The following is a 23,469-nucleotide window of genomic DNA, read 5'->3' as shown; positions in this document are numbered from 1 at the left end:
GCCGGGCCAGCTCTCCAGTCGCCCGGCCGGCACGCCTCAGCTGACCCAGGGAGAGCGCTGTTTCTGACCACCCTCCTCGGCCTTAAGGGAGGGGGCTCCCGGGACCCGGCCCCTGGTCCGACCCCTGAACCTGAGAGGAGGGGCCTCCTAGACTCTCTGAACTTCTGGAACTGACCCGCCTCTGACTGTTCAGCTCGCTCTTAGCGGAGGGGACCCCGGAGCTCGGACTTTGGGCCGGCTTGAGTAAGAGGCCCCGGGACCTCTGACCCCGTCCAGACGGCGAGGGCAAGGGCGAGGGCACTAGACTCCGATGAGTCTAGTGCGCTGACCTCTGACCCAGGGACCATCTGCTGCTGGGAGGTCCCGAGCTGCTGCAGACCGAGCAGCGGACAGAGAGGTCAGGGCCGAGAGCGATCTGTTTAATGGGCACACGGAGGATGGCGGTTCCGGGAGGCTCCCGGTATTGGTCAAACCGCGGCGAGCCAGCAAGCAGCGTGGTCTGGGTGGGTAGCCTCTTTGCTCGAGTCCTGCCGGGCCCCGCCCCAGACCCCGCCCCGAGGCGGTGCTAATCCGGGCCCCGCCCCCAGGAGAGCACTTCCGGCGCAGAGGAATTCCGGGTGTGGTTCGACTGCTGGCGGGCCAGCTGTGCCGTAGCGGAGGGGGTCCCCCATGAGTGCGGCGCCCCTGGTGGGATACAGCAGCAGCGGCTCCGAGGATGAGGCTGAGGCCGGGGCCCGGGTCCGGCCGGGGACTGGAGGCTGCAGTCGGTGAGGAGCGAGGACGACTTTCTGGGGAGGGTGCGGTTAGGCACCCGGAGCGGACCCGAGCTTTGGGGTGGTTGGGGAGGGTGCCGGGCTGCTCGCGAGGGAAGGAAAAGGGGCACCGGGGGAAAGGAGGATCCGGAGGACAGCGCCCCGGAGTGCCCCCACCCGGCTAGGCCAAGGTTAGGAGGCAGGAAACGTGGGTTCGGGTCCAGCCTCCGCCGCTGGCCCACTCATCTCCCAGCGCGCACCGCTGTACCACCCTAGGTCTGCTTCCTCATTTGGAGAGTGTTTTCCTTTATCCAGTAAATATTCATTGAGCACCTTCTCTGCGCCAGGCTCGGGACTGGGGACTCAGCAGTGAGCAAAACCATCCAAGTCTCCTACTTTGTGCAGCTTCAGTTCTTAATTGCCAAGCCTGGTGCATCCTGAGTGCTTTTCAAGCAGTCTCCCGGTTCATCTCACAATAGCCCTATCAGGTTGCAGTGCACTGTACAGATGAGGAAACTGAGGCCCACAGAGGGCACATGACTTGCCCAAGACCACGGAGCTAGCAAGTGTCACTCCAGCTGAGGCCTGTCCAGTTAGGGCATGTGACCTCTGAACCACATATTGCCACTTGCCCCGTTGTTTTCCATGGGGACCACGTTCCCTGCTAAAGTCTGCCTCCGCGAGCCGTTGGGAGACCCCAATGAGACAGTGTTAGGGAAAGAGCTTTGTGGTTATCTAGAAGCTGCTTACAGCACCTGGTGAGAAATAGACACGCAGACTCACCTGGTACAAGGGGTTACAACTTTCATTGTGTGTACAGAGGTAGAGAATGCTAAGAGGCTAAATGTGCTTGATTTTTTCTTTTCTCTTGCAGGGGCCAGAGCCCCCTTCCCAGCCAGAAGTTGCCAGTACCCGACAGTGTGCTGGACATGTTCCCAGGCGCCGAGGAGAGGCTTGCAGACGATAGCGCAAAACATGGGGGCCGGGTGCGCACCTTTCCCCACGAGCGGGGCAACTGGGTCACCCACGTCTATGTACCATGTGAGTAATGCGTGAGAGGCACTGACAGGTGCCCCTTATGGGAGGAAGCTGGCCCCAACCAGGAGGAAGAAGCCAGAAACCTCTGACACTGGTGGTGGGAAAGAGATTAACTCAACAGAGAGAGAACAAGTTTCAGGAACTAGGGAATTTTTCTGTTAACTTGGTTTCAGGTTTTCTGGTCTTTGTTTTTATATTGGGATATAGTTGATTAACAATGTTGTGATAGTTTCAGGTGTACAGCAAAGTGATTCAGTTATACATATACACGTATCTATTCTTTTTCAAATTCTTTTCCTATTTAGGTTGTTACATAATATTGAGCAGAGTTCCCTGTGCTGTAGAGTTCAGATTTGAATTCGTTGCCTGAAATATTTTTTACTAACCCTGTGTATACTGTTCTCCCTGCTCATGAGGATGTGACCAAGGGAGGGTCTAGGGCAGAGTGTCAAGGCCATCCCAGAATGCAGCTGTAGCTGGTACTTTATTTCAAAGAGGGCTGTAGGTGTGCTGGCCTCCAGTCCCACCCCACCCTAGCCCTAATGAGTGAGTGGCAGGCAGAAAATGCCCAGGCTTCAGAGTCTGACCTCACTCCACTACCCACTACTCTGTGTGCCCTTTAGTAAGTTGCTAACTTCTCAGAGCCTCAGTTTCCTCATCTCTAAAATGGGGATAGTAGTAATACCTATCCTCTAGGACTTTTGTGAAGATTAAATCGGATAATCTCTGTCAAGTTCTTAGCACGATACACGGAGAACGTGGTGGCTCTTATTACATTGTGTTAGATCAGGTAAACTCTTGGAACCTCCATTTTCCCATCCACAGAATGAGAATGATTCTCTATACTGCCTACTCCACAGGGCACTTGAGCAAATCGAGTAACTTATTAGTTGTGAGCAGACTATTAACCATGCAGCTCTAGTCACATGTTTGGTTAAAAAAATGAATAATCTGTGAAAATACAGTGGTGGTCCTTGTTGCGTTCTTTGTCTTTATGAACAATTAGGAGCATTCTAAATGTCTATCAGGAGATTCTAAATGTCCAATAAATGTCTGATTAAAGAAATGAACTGTTTCTGATTATGGGTTACTGTGGAGCTGTAATCATGAGCTTGATTTAAGTAATGAGAGGAAGGCTGGCCAACATGTAGTGTTATATGGAGAAAGCCAATGGAATAACTGGTATGCCCTCATCTTTTTTAACAAATAAGATATATACGTTAGTACATGCCCTGAGAAAAGGCTGGGGAAATAGGCATCACATTTGACAGCCTTTATCTCTAGGGCGGTATCTTGAAAGTGGGCTGTATGTGCCTGGGGAAGGGATCAAGATGATCCATTAGAGAGAAAAGTATTAAAACCTTTTTATGTATTTCTCTTTATCTCATCTTTTAAAATTTCTGTTGTTCCACGTGTACATTTTATAACACACATAATTTTGTAGTGTAGCACATGTTTGTAATTTATAAATAAATACACATTTATTGCGGGTATGTGTGCGAGCTTGTTTGACTAATGGCCTGTGCAATCACAGTAGTTTGGAGACCACTGCCGTAGGTCATAGGATATCAGGGGCCCCTACTTTCTCTGTCACATATTTCTTTTCTCACTTGAATTCTTTTCAAAGAGCATGTATGTGTTAACTTCTATAGCCATAAATGCATATTAAAGTATTATTCAAAATACATAGACATAGGCTGCTCTCAAAAACCTTCCTCTGCCTTCTGGGCTTCATCCAGCCATGCCGCCCTGGCTAAGAGAATGGCCCACCCTCTCCACTCCTCCCCTCCAGATGAAGCCAGGGAGGAGTTCCTGGACCTGCTTGACGTGCTGCTGCCCCACGCACAGACGTACGTTTCCCGGCTGGTAAGGATGGAGGCCTTCCACCTCAGCCTGTCCCAGAGCGTGGTTCTGCGCCATCACTGGATCCTCCCCTTCGTGCAGGCTCTGAAAGACCGCGTGGCCTCCTTCCAGAGGTGAGTGCCCAGTGCTTCTCTCTGCCCCTCATCTCCCTCCCCTTCAAGGCTCCTCTTCCTGTCCTGAGCTCTTGTGGGGATGGACCTGTGGGATGCATCACCCCTTCAAGCAGGCAAACCTAAAGGTTAGCACACCGAACATCTCCCAGAGCCGCCTGCTGTGCGCTTCCTCCCATGTGCCCTTGGGCGTGCCGCGTAAGCTCCGGAAGCCTCCGAGCCTTGCCTGTGTGCGGGTCAGGGGAGTGGTGGTGGCTGCCTCAGAGGGGACTTGTGAGAGTGAATGAGATCCGGGTACCCTCAACGTGGCACTTGGCGAACGATCAGAGCTCACCCCCACTCTGGTTTTATCTGCCAGCCTAGGCTTTTTTTCCCTTGACTATTTCATACCTCTTCTTTCTACTAGAAATGCCTCTCCTTCTAGACTTGGCCAGATCAAAGCACTGCTCCTTCACTGAGGCTGTCCCAATTGGTATCTCCTCCAGAATTCCTCAGTCCCAGGGACCCTGCTGTCCTGTGCTCGTCTACACCCCAGTGCTCGTTCCACTCATCCTCATGTCCATATTCGGTCATCCCCATGTCCCATCTCCCGCTTGGAGCCCAAGTTCCTGCAGGCCAGGAATGCGGCCGCTCTCTGAATTACCCCACAGCTTTTTTCCAGGTGCTTTGCTTACTATAGGCATCAAATGGATGTTTGTTGAATGACTGAGCAGGAGAGAGAGAGCCCAGAAATCCTCCTCTGGATCCTCTGAGTGTTGGTTCTAGTAGGAGCCTAAGAAGCCATCCAGGTGGTGGTTTTCTCCTCCTGGTCTTATCTGCAGAGTCCTTTCTTCTAATGAGGTGTCACACAGATCCCTGATGTGTAGCTGCGTAAGAGAGAGAAAAACAGAAGTCTTTTAGCCAAAGTCCCACCCTCGCAGTTCAGGAGGCCCGAGGCCCAGGAATTCCATAGAACTACTCTGTGCCATTGGAGGACTGCCCATTTCGTGTAGCCCCTACTCAGGGCCAGAGGAGGAAGGGATTTGCTCCAATTCAGTCAGTTAGCCAGAGACTCAGGACTAAAACTCATCTCTCCACCTAATCCAGCCCCCATCCCTCTTTTTATTGAGTCATATGTATGTTACTCAGGACCCTCTTGATCGCAGGTGCCAGAAATCCAACCAAAAGTGGCTTAAACAGGGGGAATTTATAGGCTGGTGTAACTAAAATGTTTAGAGGTAGCACTGGCTTCATACATGGGACCGGGAGATGTCAGATGGCACCAAGTCCTTTCCCCTTCTACATGAGAATGCTTCAGTTATCCTGCTTCTAGCTGTGTCCCTGGATAAAGGTGGAATGCCAGCTGTGTTCTCGGGCCACGTCACTTATGGTAAAAATGACTTATTAGCACGTCGTGTCTGGGCTGGGAAGACTGTGAGTGAACTAAGCCCCTCCTGGGAAACCATGGCTTGGGCCTCCCTGCATGCAGTGGTTCTCTACCTGGGCAAGTCCCTTGCTGGGACCTCTGGAAACTTTGCGCAAGGGCTATTACAAGAGATATTGCTCCCCGGGGTGGGTGGGGTGGGTGGATATAGCTTGTTCTCTTGCTCATTTAGGGAACAGCCCCTGGACCACTGGGTTGGCCCTCCCTGGTGCTGCCCTGCTGGTGCAGTGTTTCCTAGCCTGTGTCCTGAAGGAAGCTGGGCCGGGTGGCCTCTTCAGGTTTGACTGGTTGAGCCTAAGATGACCAAGAGTGGGTAGTGCACCTTTGATTCTATGGCTGTGACTGAGGGAATGCTATGCTCTGATTGTCCAGGCCTTTCAAGTACACACCCCTGGGTGGGGGCACGTTGACCACTCTACCAGCACAAAATGGGAGAGCAGTCCTCCTATATAATATCACCAGGAGAAAGGGCGTTGGTTGATGTATTAGTCAGGGTTCTCCAGAGAAACAGAATCAATAAGATGTATACAGATACACATAAGAGGAGATATGTTATAGGTATTGGCTTATGTGGTTATGGAGGCCAAGAAGTCCACTATCTGCCATCTGCAAGGAGAGAACCAGGAAAGCCGGTGGTGTAATTCAATTTGATTCCAAAGTCCTAAAAATTAGGGGGCTGATGGTGTAAGTCCTGGTGTGAGCCTGAAAGCCTGAGTACCAGCAGCGCCAGTGTTGGAGGGCAGGAGAAGATGGACGTCTCAGCTCAAGCAGAGAGGGGGAGTTTGTCCTTCCTCTGCCTTTTTGTTCTATTCATGCCCTCAACAGATTGGATGATGCCCACCCGCCCACATTGGGGAGGGCCGTTTGCTTTACTCAGTTCACCAATTCAAATGCTAATCTTTCCAGAAACACCCTCACAGGCAAACCCAAAGATGTTTTACCAACTATCTGGGCATCCCTTAGCCCAGTCAAGTTGACCCATAAAATTAACCGTCTCAAGTCCACCCCTTATCAACTTGACACTTATATGCCTCTTCTTAAATCATACTTAATCTCTAAATTAAGACCACAACAAGGTCATAATTCTGCCTAACATGATACAACATCCAGTGTACATCTGAAAATGCATTAATCCCCTCCCCAGAAGAGGAGGTAATCTTCTTGAGCGATACTTTTTACTCTTCTAAAAGCCCATAACTTGAATACTATGATGTAAAATTAACAATACTTGAATACTAGAATAAAGTCACTACATCTTAGGTTACATGATAAGGGAATAAGAGAAAAAAACAAAGATATTTGCTCAACATATGTACAGGCAAACCTTGTTTTATCGTGCTTCACATATACTGCATTTTTAACAAACTGAAGGTTTGTGGCAACTCTGCATTGAGCAAATCTGTCAGTGCCATTTTTCCAACAACAGTTGCTCACTTCGTGTCTGTCACATTTTGGTCATTCTTGCAATATTTCAAGCTTTTTCATTATTGTTATATTTGTTGTAGTGATCTGTGATCAGTGATCTTTGATGTTACTATTGTAATTGTTTTGGGGCGCCAGGAGCCACGCCCATATAAGAGGGCAAACTTAATTGATAAATGTGTGTGTTCTGACTGCTCCACCAACCTCCCATTCCCCCACATCTCTCTCCCTCCCCTTGGGCCTCCCTATTCCCTGAGATACAACAGTGTTGAAATTAATAACCTTACCGCGGCCACTAAGTGTTCAGGTGAAAGAAAGAGTCACACATCTCTCACTTTAAGTCAAAAGCCAAAAATGATTAAGCCTAGTGAGGAAAGGCATGTCAAAAGCAGAGGTAGGCTGAAAGCTGCTAGGTCTCTTGTCCCAGTTAGCCAGGTTGTGAATGCAAAGGAAAAGTTCTTGAACAAAATTGAAAGTGCTACTCCAGTAAACATAAGGATGATAAGAAAGCGTTTTGCTGGTTTGGGGAAAGTTTTAGTGGTCTGGATAGATGATCAAACCAGCCACAACATTCCCTTAGGGCAAAGCCTAATTCAGAGCAAGGCCCTAACCCTCTTCAGTTCTCTGAAGGCTGAGAGAAGTGAGGAAGCTACAGAAGAAAAGTTTGAAGCCAGCAGAGGTTGGTTCATGAAGTATAAGGAAAGAAGCCATTTCTGTAACATAAAAGTGTGAGGTGAAGCAGCAAGTGCTGATGTAGATGCTGCAGCAACTTATCCAGAAGATCTAGCTGAGATAATTCATGAAGGTGGCTACACTAAACAACTGATTTTCAATATATGAAACAGCCTTCTATTGGAAGAAGATGCCATCTAGGACTTTCATAGCCAGAGAGGAGTCAGTGTCTGGCTTCACAGCTTCAAAGGACAGGCTGACTCTCTCCTTAGGGGCTAATACAGCTGGTGACTTTAAATTGAAGCCAATGGTCATTAGCTATTTCAAAAATCCTAGGGCCCTTAAGAATTATGTTAGGTCTACTCTGTTTGTGCTCTATAAATGGAACAACAAAGCCTGGATGACAGCACATCTGTTGACAGCATGGTTTACTGACTATTTTAAGCCCACTGTTGAGACCTACTGCTTAGAAAAAAAAAGATTCTTTTCAAAATATTACTGCTCATTGACAATGCACCTGGTAACCCAAGAGCTCTGATGGAGATGTACAATGGGATCAATGTTGTTTTCATGCTGCTAACACAACATCAGTTCTGCAGCCCACGGATCAAGGAGTAGTTTCAACTTTCAAGTCTTATTATTTATAAGTCTTATTATTTAAGAAATACATTTCATCAGGCTGTAGCTGCCATAGATAGTGATTCCTCTGATGGATCTGGGCAAAGTCATTTGAAAACCTTCTGGAAAGGATTCACCATTCTAGATGCCATTAAGAACATTTGTGATTCATGGGAAGAGGTCAAAATATCAACATACACAGGAGTTTGGAAGAAGTTGATTCCAACCCTCGTGGATGACTTTGAAGGGCTCAAGACTTCAGTGGAGGAAGTAACTGCAGATGTGATGGAAACAGCAAGAGAGCTAGAATTAGAAGTGAAGACTGAAGATGTGACTGAATTGCTGCCATCTCATGATAGAAGTTTAACGGATGAGGAGTTGCTTCTTATGGATGAGCAAAAGAGTGACTTCTTGAGATGGAATCTACTCCTGGTAAAGATGTTGTGAAGATTGTTGAAATGACAACAAAAGATTTAGAATGTTCCATAAACTTAGTTGATAAAGCAGTGGCAGGGTTTGAGAGGATTGACTCCAATTTTGAAAGAAGTTCTGTGGGTAAAATGCTATCAAACAGCATTGCATTGCATGCTACAGAGAAATTATTCATAAAAGGAAGAATTGATCGATGCGGCAAACTTCATCGTTGGCCTTATTGTCGTCTCATTTTAAGAAATTGCCATCACCACCCAGTCTTCAGCAACCACCGCCTTGATCAGTCAGCAGCCACCTACATCGAGGCAAGACCCTCCACCGGCAAAGAGATTATGACTCACTGATGATGGTTAGCATTTTTTAGCAATAAAGTATTTTAAAAATAAGGTATGTACATTGTTTCTTTAGACACAATGCCTTTGTTTAATAGACTACAGTGTAGTATAAACGTAACTTTTATATGCACTGGGAAGCCAGAAAATTGTGTGACTCACTTTATTGTGGGGTTCTGCATCCAAACCCGCAATGTCCCTGAGGTATCCTGTATATATACTCGCAGACGTATTCATAACAAAATAAGGAGGAAATACTCATGACGATTATAGTCCTCATTTTTGTAACTGGTCACATGGTCATAGCTGATATTTACAACTACCTTCCACTACCTAGCTCTCTGTTCCCTTTGCCTTCAGCAAGCACCTCAGATGGTTGTGGTTCTTTACCTGGGGTAGTGACCCAAACCTTCATTCCCTAAGGGTCTGGGCCATTACTAATCCTGCCTGGATTAGGTTGTTGTAGTTTTCCATTGGCCTGAAATCAGTAGGCATGGTAATACTGAAAGATGCCCTAACAGATCTCCTGTATTCCAGATATCCTCTTCCATATCTCCATTGTGGAATAGTAGTCCAATTGCCCCTCGGTAGTCAGGATCAATGACCCCAGCCAACACTGCAACTCTTTTGTCTGTTGATTCAAAGGTACAGGAGCCCAGAGTGGCAAGGTGGCAAGTCTCAACTTCCAGTTCAGTGGAAGCACTGTGTCTCCTGGTGGAAGCATTCCTCCCTCGGAACTAAGACCTCTGGGCTAGCAGAGCATGAAGTTGTGGGAACAGGAAGCAAACATTTTGCTAATGCATCACTAGGGCAATGGTGAGTGGTACCACTCCCATTTCTACCCCTTGATTCCTGGCCCCGTGAATCCTGGCTACAAGAGAAACAGCACCATATGTGGCTGCTGATTCAGAGCAGATACAGATATTGTGGGTTCTGTTCCAGAATAAAATAGAGTGAATGACACGAAGTTTTTGGTTTCCCAATGCATATAAAAGTTATGTCTATAAAGTGTGCAATAGCATTATGTTTAAAAAAAAAGGTACATACCTTATTTCAAAAATACTTTATCCTTCATCTCAAAGGGGATATCTTGATATGCCCCACACCATTGGACCTCTAGACATTTCACTGAGGTAGAAGGCCCTGAATTTTAGTTGGATTTATTTCCCACCCTCTGACACACAAATGTCTTAGCAGTAAGTCTAGAGTAGTTGCCACTTCCTGCTCATTAGGTCCAGTCAACATAATGTCATCAGTGTACTGGAGCAGTGTGATATCTAGTGGAAGGGAAAGGTGAGCAAACCCTCTACAGTAAATTAGGACGTAGGGCTGGAGGATGCTGTAGCCCTGAGGTAGGACAGTGAAGGTGCATTGCTGGCCTGAAAGTAAACTGCTTCTGGTCCTTATGGACAGGGATGGAGGGAAGTGTATTTGCCAAATCAATAGCTGCAAACCAGGAACCAGGGGATGTGTTAATTTGCTCAAGTACTGAAACCACATCTGGAAGAGCAGCTGCAATTGGAGCCACCACCTCCAGTCATCAGTTTATGATCATCCACTGTCATCCTCCACGATCCATCTGTCTTCTGCACAGACAGAATGGGAGTTGAATGGAGATGTGGGAGTCACCACCCCTGCATCTCTCAAGTCCTTGATGGTGGCACTGATCTCTGCAGTCCCTCCAGGGATGCGGTATTGCTCTTCATTTACCATTTTTCTAGGTAGAGGCAGCCCTAATAGCTTGCACTTGGCCTTTCCCACCGTAATAGCCCTCACTCCACAGGTGAGAGAATCAGTGTGGGGATGGATTCTGCCCATTGCTGAGTATGTCTCTTCCAATTATACATTCTGGAACTGCAGAAATAACCACAGGATGGGTTTGGGGACCCACTGGGCCCACTGTGAGATGGACTTGAGCTACAACTCCATTGATCACCTGACCTCCATTAACCCCTACTCCGAGTGATGAGCCACAGTGACATTTTGGGTCTCCAGGAATTCGTGTCATTTCAGAGCCAATGTCCAGTAGTTCCCGAAAGGCTGGTTATTTCCTTTTCCCCAGTGCGCAGTTATCCTGGTAAAATGGCATAGGTCCCTTTGGGGAAGGCTGGGAGAAAGATTAACAGTATAAATTTGTAGTAGTGTACCAGGGTCCTTCCTCAAGGGGACCCGACCTCCCCTTCATTCAAGCGGCTCTGGGTCTGTGAACTGGCTCCATTCTGGGAATTGAGGGGCCATGACTCTGCCTTTATGATTCAAGTTAGACTTTGGCTCACTTGGCCTAGAACTTTTCTGCTTATACAGATGAAGGAAGAATTTAGTAGGCTTCCTATCTATGTCACTTCTAGAAACAGCCAACGCCCTATGTCTGCACAAGTCAGACTATTCTGATTGCTGCTTCGACTCTGCTGTCCTTTACGGTAACTACACCCACCTTGCGGACCAGGTATTTCCAGTTCACTCACTGTGGGCCACCTTTTGGTCCATGTTTCAGCCATCTAACCAAACAGACCCCTTTCCAACTCCCGCAGCTGCAGCATTACACGCCGAATCTCTGCTTAGCAAGCCCATATCCGTAAGTTCAGCCTGATCCCACTTTTGATCCTTCCGTCATTACCCCACCTCTTTTTTTTTTTTTTTTTAATATTCACTTATTTTTATTTTTGGCTGTGTCGGGTCTTAGTCGCGGCATGCAGGATCTTTCATTGTGGCACACGGGCTTCTCTCTAGTTGTGGTGTGCAGGTTCAGTAGCCCCGCGGCATGTGGGATCCTAGTTTCCCGACCAGGGATTGAACCCGCGTCCCCTGCGTTGGAAGGCGGATTCTTTTTTTATTGTTTTTAATAAATTTATTTATTTATTTATTGGAGGCGTTGGGTTTTTGTTGAGGTGCACAGGCTTCTCATTGCAGTGGCTTCTCGTTGCGGAGCGTGGGCTCTAGGTGCGCGGGCTTCAGTAGTTGTGGCACACAGGCTCAGTAGTTGTGGCTCACGGGCTCTAGAGTGCAGGCTCAGTAGTTGTGGCGCATGGGCTTAGTTGCTCTGCGGTATGTGGGATCTTCCCAGACCAGGGCTCGAACCCGAGTCCCCTGCATTGGCAGGCAGATTCTTAACCACTGCGCCACCAGGGAAGTCCCGGAAGGCGGATTCTTAACTACTGGACCACCAGGAAAGTCCCACCCTACACCTTTAATATCCATTCCCACACACGTTCCCTGGATTTCTGCTTGTATATATTAGGAAACTCAAATAGTTCTGGAGTGTAGCACATCTCCTCATGGGCCACACATCGTACCTCACCTTTAGGGGGTCTGCTGGGACTTGAGTCTAGTTACAGGTCTAGAAGCAAAGAGGGGTGTTGGAGGTGGGTCCTGAGGGGACTCAGCATTTTCTTGGCATCTGCCTCAGGGGAGGCCATTACCATTTCCTCAGGCAATGCAGGGTTAATCCCCTCAGATAGAGGTGGGAAGGTCCATAACACCAGTGGGGGGAGGACCCTTCCACTGCGTCCAAGAAGACTCATCAGAATTTAAGGGCCCGGGCTTCCCTGGTGGTGCAGTGGTTAAGAATCCGCCTGCCAATGCAGGGGACACGGGTTCGAGCCCTGGTCCGGGAAGATCCCACATGCCGCAGAGCAACTAAGCCTGTGTGCCACGACTTCTGAGCCTGTGCTCTAGAGCCCGCGAGCCACAACTACTGAGCCCGCGAGCCACAACTACTGAAGCCCGCGCACCTAGAGCCCATGCTCCGCAACAGGAGAGGCCACCGCAATGAGAAGCCCGCGCACCGCAAGGAAGAGTAGCCCCCGCTCGCCGCAACTAGAGAAAGCCTGCGCGCAGCAACGAAGACCCAACACAGCCAAAAATAAAATAAATAAGTTAAAAAAAAAAAAAGAATTTAAGGGCTCAATACGCCCAGCTTCATCAGAGTTTCCCACAAGTCCCCATGCTTTCCCAATCAGTGCCCTCACTTTAACTGTAAAATCCTGCTTGTTCGAGGAGTTCAACTTGTGTTATAATTCAGCAAATGGCAGGATAAGGTTCCGGGTTTGATTTTCAGCAATTTCAGCCCTGCAGCTACAGGGAATCAAGGTCTCCTTTAGGGCACACCGAGAAGCTCTTAGGTCCTTTATGCTTGAGTTGGGAATTCAATACCCTGAGCTCATCTTTTTATTTTACCACTTTGTCCAGCAACATTAGGAGCAACCAACCAACATCATTATATTCCTTAGTTTTCCGAAAATGTTCGCAAGTATCGTATAGGGTCACTTAGCTCCTTGCTTCTAATAAATGGCTGATGAGGGGTATCAAGGAAGACATTTTCACATCTCTATAAACAGTTCGTGCGTGGACTCTCAGTGCTCTCTTTACTACTGGAGATAGAGTCATTAGCGTCTTTGAATCTAATCAGATTAGAAAGCGAATTCCAGGAACCCCAGAACCAATTCAGAAAACTCATCCTTAAAATTCTGTTCCTCTAGAACCATTCTCAGTGCCAAAATCTGTATTAGGGTTCCCCAGAAAAACAGAACCAATAGGATAGAGAGAGAAATAGAGATATGAGGAAATGCATTGTAGGAATTGGTTCACGCAGTTATGAAGGTCAGGTCCCAAATCTGCCAACAGCAGGCTGGGGAACCAGGAAAGCCAGTGGTGTCATTCAGCATGAGTCCAAAGGCCTGAGCACCAGGGAGGGGTGGGGGCACTGGTGGCATAATGACTGATATGAGCCTGAAAGCCTAAGAACCAAGGACCCCAACGTCCAAGGGCAGGAGAAGCTGGAAGTCTCCGTTCCAGCAGAGAGAGCATGCATTTGCCCTTCCTCTGCCTTTTTGTTCTATTCTGAAAAGTTGGATGATGCCCACCCACACTGGAGAGGGCAGTTTGCTCTACTCAGTTCACCAATTCAAATGCTAATCTTTCTGGAAACACCCTCACAGACACCCCAGAAATAATGTTTTACCAGCTATCTGGGCAACCCTTAGTCCAGTCAAGTCAATGCATAAAATTACCCTTTATAGTTGGGTGCAAACACCCCATGTCCACTCCAGGACATTCGGCAGGTGCTCTACACTTAACCAAGCTCCTGCTGGTTCTATCACCCCTTACATTTTCCCCAGAAGGGATGCACTAGGAGGCTGAAGGCTGACAGGAAAGCCAAAAGTGAACTGACTTCGTGCCCTTGGACAGGTGGTGAGATTCTAACCGGCAAGCTGGGTTGTTGTGTTCCCTCGGATGAGGGTGAGAGCTTGGCCTGGAGCCTGTAAAATGAGTGTTTCCTATAATGGGATTTGCCAAGTTGGTCCAGGAAGGGCAGGAAGCCAGTTTGTCCCTCTGAGATCACCTAGTGTCCCAGAGAACACAGGCGGAACCAGCCAGAGTCAGAGCACTTACCTGGCTGAACTTGATGGTCCCTGTGTAACTGATCTGAGAGGTGGGTGACTGGGTATTTCTGCCCCGATCTCACACCAACAGAGACCCCTCACTAAAGCATCAGGTGACAGCAAGGGCTCTGGAATCAGGCAGATTGAAGTTCAAACTGTGACTCACCAAATTCAGCCTCACCAAGCTTCAGTTTCTGTGTCTGTAAAATGGGTGCCATTATAGCACCTGCCTCACAGAGTTGTATGAGGATCCCCAAGCTCAGCCCAGGCACACGGAAATGTTCTTGTTGTTGCTTAGACTGGATCAGAATTGTCTTTTCTTAACCTGGAAAGAAAAAAACTGGCTCTTAAGTGATCTACTATCACTGACCTGATGACTTTCTCAGTTCCCATCAGTAAAGCTGAGGTAGTCTCAAATCGCTTATTGGAATCAACTGCTGTTAATAAAGTAAAATTTTTGCTAGCATCTGCGTGAAGCTATGTGTTACCTGGACTGGGTGATTATTTAAGGTCTTGCCCAGCTCTAATATTTTAGGGTTCAGCTTACCACCTGTATAATAGGGTGACAATACTAAATGTGAAATGAGTTAACTGTATTTTCAAAGTGATGTTTTTTAATATACACTATTTTCTCTGATTTTTTTCCTTATTATTCTTCCTGAAATGTGGTCCTTCTCCTAAATTTCAGATTCTGCTTTACTGCCGACCGGGTAAAGATTTACACCAATCAAGAGAAGACCAGGTGGGTCTCCCCACTCTGCCCCCAGTTGTTTCCAGAAGAGGATTCTTTGGAGTAAAGACTTGAGGGGGCCTTGTCTCTCTCAGTTTTTTGTGTGTTTGTGTTTTAACCGGCCCTATGACTACAAAGGCAGCTGTTCCCAAATCTGAACCTTTCATTAAGAAAAATAACTCAGGGAGCATGGGAGGAGGAGCAGAGGTAGAGAACAACACCTTGGTTTAGTGGGAAAAGCCTGAGACTCAAAGAAAACCTGGGTGCCTGCCCAGCTCTGTCTGCAATTTAACGTTGAGCTCATACCTTCAACCTCTGTGACCTGCCATTTCCAAGCTGTCACATCATCCATCACATCCTGTCACATTTCCGAGCATCCATCATTGGGCAGTTGTGAAACTCAGATGAACAAAACAAGTTTTATAAAAGCATTCAAGGATGAGATGAACATAAGAAGAAACTGTTGTTATCAAGGCTTCAAAGCAAGCCTCCCTGTCAGATCCACTCACTGGATCTGAGCTGCCTTCTGCTCTCAGCACCTCTAAGAAGAGGACTCATTTGCTCATTCATTCTATGCTGCACAAATTTGTTAAACACCGCCTGGTGCCAGGCACTTGCTGTACACTACAGATCAGCAGTGAAAAGGTCGGCATAGTCCCTGCTCTGTGGGATCTCACATTCTGCAGGGGAGACAGACAATAAACAAGGAAATGAGATCGTTAATAACTATCGCGTGAAACGATAGTCTGGAGCAAGTGGCCAAGGAGGGCGCTAGCAAGGTGGCATTTGCTGGTGACATGAGGACAAGAAGGAATCAGCCTTGGGAAGAGCTGCCCCAAGAGCCTCCAAGCAGAGGACACAGCCAAGGAGGTGACTCTGAGGAGGAAAGAGCCTGGCATGTTGGAGGAGGCCAGTGAAGTAGAACTTGGGGAGCACATGGGAGAGTGTGAGGAGATGAGTCAGGCAGGGTTAACTCCTGCAGGGCCTTCGAGGTCAAGGTCAGGAGTTTGGATTTTCAGTGTCACGGAAGCCATTGGTGGGATCTAAGCAGAGATGTGATCCAATTTACGTTTGTAAACATCAGTCCGGCCCTATCGTGTCTGTGTCTGTGGCTCCTGAGTGGAGAAAAGATACAAAAGAGAGAGGTTGGATGCAGGGAGAGCAGACAGGAGACAGGTGAGGTGCCAGTGGTGGCCTGGCTTAGGGCGATGGCAGTGGAAGAGCCAAGAAGCAGACACATTCCCGATATACTGGAGGTAGAATCAACTGGAATTACCAGTGGGTTGGATCTGTGCACAGTAAGGGGAAGAATCAAAGTAGATTCCTGGGTTTGAGGTTTGAACAGCTAGGTAAATATAGATAAATGGCCCCATTGTCCGTGATGGGAAACACCTGTGGGAGGAAGATCAGAAGTTCTGCTTTGTACCTGGTGGATTTTGCCGCCTATGAGACCCCCGGGTGGAAGAGTCGCATACACAATTGGGTATACAGGAGAGGTGCCAGCCGGAGATAGAAATGTGGGAGCCATCGGGCTGTGTGATACTGAAAGCAGGGCTGGGTGAGATCAGCCTGCTGGGGAGGGCAGGCGGAGCCGGCTCTGCAGCCCCTGACCATTTAGAGGCTGGAAAGAAGAGAGGGCGGCAGAGGAGACTGAACAGGAGGCCAGAGGTGGGGTCACACCAGGACGGTGTGATGGGTGGTCTCTTGGAAGCCAAGAGAAAAAAGGGCTTCAGGGAGGGAGGAGTCAGCTGTGTCAGATCCTGCGGAGCGGCCAAGGTGAGGGCAGAGAAGTATCCGAGTTCAGGAACACAGAGGTGGTTGGCAGCTTTGACGGGAGCGGTTCCTGGCCGAGTGGACTGAAGATGGGCGGGGAGGCGTGAGAGACAGCCGAGGGAGACAAATCATCGGAACGCAAGTTTTACCGGGAATGGGATGGGGGCTGGCTGAGGGTGTGGGTTCAAGAGAGGGGTTTTAGAGATGAGAGGGTGCGGACGGGAGGGAGCCGGTGCCAGAGAGGGAAGCCCTGGAGAAAGAGTCCGACATGGGAACGATGCCCGCGAGCCTGGGCGCCGCAGCCTGGGGGTCCGTAGACTTGGCAGCGGCGGATGAAGACAGCCCTGCTAGGGTTCTTGGGCCCTGGGGAAGGAGGGGAAATGTGCGATTAGAGACAGGGAAGGATGGAGAGCCAGCTCGGAGAGCGGGGAAGCGAACTGAACTCACGGCCCAGACCTCCCTCCCGGCCTTCCTCTGTCGCAACTTCTGCCCCCTCGCGGATGGTTTCTGTTCTCAGAGGCTGCGTCTCATGCCCGTGTGGTCTCCACCTGTGTCTCCCCCCAGGACCTTTGTTGGACTCGAGGTCACCTCGGGACACACCCAGTTCCTGGACCTGGTTTCCGAGGTGGACAGGGTCATGGAGGAGTTTGACCTCACCACTTTCTACCAGGTAATCAGCAGCGTCTTTTTCTCTCCACTGACCCATCTCTAATAGGAATAAAATCAGCCTTAAAGAAACCCTTGTTAGAGGCAAACCGAAGAGCCCTCCAGAACTTGCCCGTGGGAAGTGTCCATTCGGCCAGCCCTCAGAGGACACACAACCCTGGGGAGTTGAGGGTCTGAGGTGTAGTCGGATGCAGCCCAGCGGAAGTCCAACATTTCTTACAAATCTTCTGTTATCTCTTCAATATGCATGAGATCTATGTCTTCTACTCTATAATGTATCCATGTTTATTTTTATATTTTTAGGAAGTAGTTTTCCCCAATACTTTTTAGTCACGTTGACACTCCAGGTAGAGTTGCAGCTTCGCATACCTTCCTGTGCCTTGCCCCGTGCCCTCCAGGGGAACTTGAACTCCAAGTCGAATATCAAGGCTTTAAAGGGCCAGTAATTTTGCTTGATATATTCTTTTAAAATCATGCTGAGAGATATAAGGATGAATTTGATTGGAGATAATTTATAGTTTTATAATTTTAGACATTTTGGTTTTTGTTCATCTTAAAAAGTATGTCATCTCTTGAAATGTTTTTGATCAGAAAACATTAAATCTGGGACATGTGTTCTCTTCCACATCCCAGAGGTAATGATTCTCTATGATATGTAAAGGAGAGCCTCTGAGAACAGGACTGTCTTAGCTCAGGCTGCCATAACCAGATACCATAGACTGGATGACTTACACAATAGAAATTTACTTTCTCGGGCTTCCCTGGTGGTGCAGTGGTTAAGAACCCACCTGCCAATGCAGGGGACACGGGTTCAAGCCCTGGTCCGGTGAGATCCCACATGCCACGGAGCAACAAAGCCCGAGCACCACAGCCATTGAAGCCCACGCACTTAGAGCCTGTGCTCCGCAACAAGAGAAGCCACCGTGATGAGAAGCCCGCGCACTGCAACGAAGAGTAGCCCCCGCTTGCTGCAACTAGAGAAAGCCCACGCACAGCAACAAAGACCCAATGCAACCGAAAATAATTAATTAATTAATTTTAAAAAGAGAAAAGAAAAAAAAAGAAATTTACTTTCTCACAGTTCTGGAGGCTAGACGTCCAAAACCAAGGTGCCATCACGGTCAGTTTCTGTTGAGGCCTCTCTTCCTGGCTTGTAGATGGCCATCTTCTCACTGTGTCCTCACGTGATGGAAAGAGAGAGGAAGCAGCTCTCTGCCATCTCTTATGTGGGCACTAATCCCATCATGAGGGCCCCACCTTTAGGACCTCATCTAAACCTAATTACCTCCCAAAGGCCCCTTCTCCAAATACCATCACACTGGGGGTTAAGGCTTCAATATATGAATTTGGGGGACACAGTTCAGTCCATAGCAGGGACCAACCCACGGCTATTTTATCTGTCTGTGGAGGGTGCTTGGGATCAACACTGAGGATCTAGTGTCCCATGAATCAGGTCAGGGATGCAGCAGGGATACCGTGACAACTCTGTCACAGAGTTGCTGTGATGTCTGAGCCTACCATGACATCCAGGTGACCGCCTGTCTCCCCGCCGTTCCTCTGCAGGACCCCTCATTCCACATCAGTCTGGCCTGGTGCGTGGGTGATGCACGTCTCCAGCTGGAAGGGCAGTGCCTGCGGGAACTACAGGTGAATTCCCAGGGCAGGAGCATGGAAGGTGCTGAACTCCAGAAGCTGGGGGGTGGAGGGGAGCTGACAGGCGCTGAGGATTAGGCGTGCAAACCTGAATCCTGGCATAGGAAATACCTGGTATAGCCGGAGACCCCAGCACCTTACCCTGCTCCTCACAGTGCGGTCCCAGACCACCTGGGAACTTATTAGCAACACTCACTCCCAAGCCCCAATCCAGATCTAAGAAATCAGAATTTAACAAGATCTCTAGGGATTTGTGCGCACGTTAAAATTTGAGAAGCCCTGCCCTAGAACACTAATCTGAGAGGACGCTGCGGGCCTCCCCTGAAGTCCTAGACCCTCACCCAGAGGTCAAAGGCTCAGGTGCTCCCAGGGGCCTGGCAGGTGCTGGAAATGAGTGAAACGCACCAGGTCTAAAGAACGTCCACCCTCACAGCCTTTCTCGTATTGTGATAAGTAGGGGATATCGTTCACTTTCCCGTCAGTGCCCTCAGAGGAGCCGGTACTCACCCCTGGTGCAGGCAGTTGCCATGCAGGAATGTGGACCTCGTGTTGCAAGCACTTCTGTTTTTCAAGAGAAGCGAGAAATCTTAATTTTTGTGGGTAATCCCTCTATTTTCAAATGTTGGCAACCAATGTATTTTTTAAGAAAACATTTTGCGAGCCAAACAACACATGTGCAGACGGGACACAGCCTGTGGGCCATCATCAAGTAGCCACATCTGCTCTTGGTCTAATCATTCTGGAGGCAGCAAGGAGCTCCGGTCTCGGGCTCCAGTAGACCCAGGTCCCAAGCCTGGTTTTATTGGATTCTGTGGTCCAGGGCTCTGAGCATCCATTTCCTTATCTGCAAAGTTGGGATGATAGGACTAACCTCACAAGACTGCAGAGCTGATTAGACAAGGTAACCTGGAGAGCCTGGCGCCTGCGTGGCCCTCAGCCTGCCCTGAGCAGGCCTAACCTCTGAAGGATTTCAGTAGGCTGGCTTTGTTTGCAGTGCCCTCTGGGTCCCTGATTCCCCTTAATGTGACGGTGCTCTCCTGGTTTAAGGAAATCGTGGGTGAGTTTGAAGACTCCGAGATGTTGCTGCGTGCGCACGCCGAGCAGATCCGCTGCAAGTCTGGGAACAAATTCTTCTCGATGCCTCTGAAGTGAGCACCAGAGGCCCTTGTTGTCTTGGGCCCCTCCCTCTGCAGCCAGGCAGAGATGGAGGAACCCACTCGGACTGATGGGGATGCTGCCAGCCCCGCCACTGGGAGGCCCGGCCAAAGGTGCAGTCGCTCCTGGTCCTCCCCGGGAGCTGGTTCTCTTTTGGCCCTTTTGGGTTGCAGGTTGGGTGCTGCTGCGTTGCGATCATTCCCAGAAATCACCAGTAGAGGGCAGCCAGGGCTTCCTAGTTCTAGGTCTGTGGTGGTTATGCCAAAAACAAGACACAACAAAAGATGGGGGGTCACCTGGTGAGCCCACCCAGACTCAGCCTGAATCCCCACTGTAGTCCCTCCAACAAATGGCCGCTTCCCCACAGCCCCGTGAGCTGTCTGCATTTTGATGCCATTGGCCCCAGAGGAGGAGTTTTGTAAGCCATCATGCCCTGGCTCATCTCTGCTCAAGCCTGACATAGCGTGCTTCCACGGGCCTGTCATCCTCCCTCCTTGACACGGTGTCGCTTTTATTTATTTGTTTTTAGTCTCACCCCCTCCTATGCCAGCGGAGGCCATTTCAGGGCCAAGGCCCAGGGTGCTAATTTGTGGTTTAGCATCAGTTTTCTCCATTCCTTCCTCCCACTCACCCCCAGCCAGGTGCCTGGGGAGACTTGAGCAGATGTTTCATCTTGGCCTGACTGGTGGCTTTAAGCCAGGCCTCCAACGCTCTGTGACCTCTGGCTTCCCATCAGCTTCCCAAAGAAGCAGAGAGGAGCCTTCACCAGGCAGAGTTCTCTTTCTGCTGCCTCCAGCTGCCTGCTGTGGCCTGCGGGCATCCCCAGGGGACGCCGAGGAAAGGCCAGGGGCTGCACAGAGGTTTTTGTTTTTCTTCGAGCCCTCACGGGAGCAAAGGACCAGTCCTCTCCAGTTGTCATCTGATTTCTAGTGATGGAGGAAGAGACACTTTGATGTTTTAGTTTTAAATTAGGTTCAGCAAATAAAACTTGCAATTCTTATTTTGGATTTTGTTTTGGACCACTTCTCTTCAACTAGGTGCAAAGATGACTTTCCTCTGCCCCCACCTTCCCCAGCCTGCTTCACAGTTTGGCGGTACTCTCGGCAGTCTCTGTTACAACGTGTAAGGTGGCCGGGAGAGGCCTTAACGATGCCTCAGTACAGGGTGGGGTCACCCGGCCTGCCAGGCCTGCTGGCCAGAGGGTCGCACACACCGCACCTAGACCAGGGCGTAAGCACAGACATTTAGACGCAATCCTGCTATGACACTTCTGAGTCCTTTCTAGGACCCTCTCAGCTGTTCCTCCCAAGAACCCCCTGAAAAGTAAACTGGGTTGGAATGATTATTCTGCTTTTCCAGAAAAGCTGGTTCCATGACTTGCCTTGGGTCACATGAGAAATCAGGTAAGGCCCTAACCTCAGTGCTGCCCTTTGCAGCCTGCCAGGCCTGCTCTCCCGTACTCCACCCCGGGCCCCCAAGGGAAAGATGTGGGGAAAGGGGGCCTGTGGCTCTGGCCCCCACTCTGCCTCCCGAGCGTCTGTGCTTCCTGAGGCCAGCTCCCAATCGCCATGCTGAAAGACCCAGGAAATCACATTCTGTGCCTTCTTCCCCAAGCCCTGTGCATTGAGCTGCTGACTCAACTAGGACTGGCCAGTCAGTTCTTCTGGCTTTTGAGGTCACACGGGCTGGAGAGGGAGAAGCCGGCCATCCTTCCTGGCAAATCTCCTGTGCAGCCAGCACTTACTGACACCTGCCCTGTGCCAGTCCCTGACCTGGGCAGTTGGGTGAATCAGACTCCTCCGGCCCTCTGGATACTCGCAATGATGCGGGGGGATGGTGGCAGCAGACAGGGTGCAGAGAAGAATCCCCATCCCCAAACTTCGCACTTCTCAGACTGGGAGATACAAGCAAAGCCACCCAGTTTCCTACAGGTTCCAGCCTCTGGATGGAGGCAAGCCTCCAACAAGGCAGGTTCTGTGGGCACAGACCACCTGATCTTCCTCAGCAGGGACATGGAGCCTCCACCTCGGGCACTCGCTCTTCTGGGAGGGGGGAGGGGGGCCCCATGTCATGTAGCATCACCATGAACAAACCCAGGAGGACAGACTGACCGGCCGGTCCCCTGGGGGAAGATGTGGCACGGATGGAATTAGAGTGCAGCGACTGTGAGAAATGGGCCAAGATCAATAGCCGGCTCTTCAAGAGAGAATGGAAGGTGGTGACAGAGGAAGGAAGCAGGAGATCCACCAAGCGGGGAGGGGCAGCAGGCGGCAGGGCTTGGCGGGCACCCAGACACTGAGAGTGCAGCTGGAGAGGGTGCGTTCATGGGCGCCGCGCTGACAGTGCAAGAGCAGCTGGGGCTCTTCCATAAGAGGAGATGTGCTCCGGAGACAGGAGGCAAGACCAGAGCAGGCTGGGGTCCACCCCTCGGCAGGCTGGCTCGGAATAAAGACACGCTCTCGAGGGGGATTTTATCACACCAGGGAGGGTGCAAGATCAACACATCTGGCCTCGGTGTCCTCAGATGTTCCCCGCAGGGCAGAGAAATCATCATCTCTCGGCCTGTTTGGCCCTTTTCCACCTGGCACTCTCCCTTCTCTCCACACGCCTCTCCAGACCACCCCAGCTTTGTTTCCAAGGAAGCGGGAAATTACCTCGGCTTGTTTGTTTATTCCCTGTCTTGGTACCAGAAGCCCAGGGGGCCCGCAGGGGGCGCCAGGGGTGGGGGTGGGGTCTCTGGGCCTGGCTCCAGCCCACAGTGCCTTTCCTTTCCTGAGCGAGGGATCTCAGTCTCTACCTGAGCCAGAATCTGCCTTTAACAGATGAGGAGGCGAACCCAAAGAAGGGAGATAACTTGCTCGAGATTGCCCAGTAAGTAAATTCGTGCTGGGCAGGAACCCCTGGTCTGGCTTCGGATCCAGAGCTGTTTGTATAACCTCTCACACCACAGCAGGGTCTCAGAATGAAACTGTGCTGTGAAATGAGGTGTCTGGGCTTTAATTCAAAAGACTCCAGGAAAAAAAGCGGGGAGGTTAGGGGCTAGATGAAAAGATAGAGGGGAGATGGGGGTGGTGTTTTAAAGCTGGGTGACTGAGAATAGATACATTCAGTTAGAGATACGTATATATAACTGAATCACTCTCCCCCTATTGCAATAGTCTTTCTGAATAAAATTTATCTTTACTACTTTAACCTCTGTCCAGCTCTAGTTCTCTTTAACAGTTTCTGGTGCCATGATTCAGATCTGGATCAGAACCACCACTGAATACTCAGATGCGACAGCCAGGCCTCACAGGACACACCTTCCTACACTTTTTGTCTCCGGTCTGCTTGCTGGTTTGGGGATCCAGTGGTGAGGCCGACTCCAAAACCCAGTGCTCTGGATAAACGTCCATTGATGCGGAATGAGGACAGATCTTGATTCTTAGGACTCAGAGTATACTCTAGAA

At 49.7% G+C, this 23,469-nt stretch overlaps 1 protein-coding gene across 2 annotated transcripts; it reads left to right on the top strand.

Annotated features, from left to right (window-relative positions):
* The first annotated feature begins 581 nt into the window (after positions 1 to 581).
* On the top strand, positions 582 to 21,020 carry USB1 (U6 snRNA biogenesis phosphodiesterase 1). Of its 2 annotated transcripts, XM_068528783.1 has the most exons (7): positions 582 to 767; positions 1,627 to 1,793; positions 3,583 to 3,766; positions 14,732 to 14,785; positions 17,111 to 17,216; positions 18,776 to 18,859; positions 19,913 to 21,020. In XM_068528783.1, exons 1-7 carry the CDS (start codon positions 670 to 672, stop codon positions 20,015 to 20,017), a joined length of 798 nt encoding a protein of 265 aa, XP_068384884.1. In that variant the 5' UTR covers positions 582 to 669; the 3' UTR covers positions 20,018 to 21,020. The 2 variants fall into 2 exon arrangements, with proteins under 2 accessions (XP_068384884.1, XP_068384885.1); XM_068528784.1 differs by lacking the exon at positions 18,776 to 18,859.
* The last annotated feature ends 2,449 nt before the right edge of the window (positions 21,021 to 23,469 follow it).

This window comes from Eschrichtius robustus, chromosome 19 (genome assembly GCF_028021215.1).
Source record: "Eschrichtius robustus isolate mEscRob2 chromosome 19, mEscRob2.pri, whole genome shotgun sequence".
Lineage (NCBI taxonomy): Eukaryota > Metazoa > Chordata > Mammalia > Artiodactyla > Eschrichtiidae > Eschrichtius > Eschrichtius robustus.
Note: the sequence above shows the minus strand (reverse complement) of the source record. Positions and strands in the feature narration are given on the sequence as shown.

What these genes read in the sequence shown, in the direction of transcription:
- USB1 (XM_068528783.1), top strand. Translation starts at nt 670, where the DNA reads ATGAGTGCGGCGCCCCTGGTGGGATACAGCAGCAGCGGCTCCGAGGAT. An exon ending in CACCCACGTCTATGTACCAT is followed by an intron (nt 1,794 to 3,582) that starts GTGAGTAATGCG and finishes CCTCCCCTCCAG; the next exon opens with ATGAAGCCAGGGAGGAGTTC. An exon ending in CGCGTGGCCTCCTTCCAGAG is followed by an intron (nt 3,767 to 14,731) that starts GTGAGTGCCCAG and finishes CCTAAATTTCAG; the next exon opens with ATTCTGCTTTACTGCCGACC.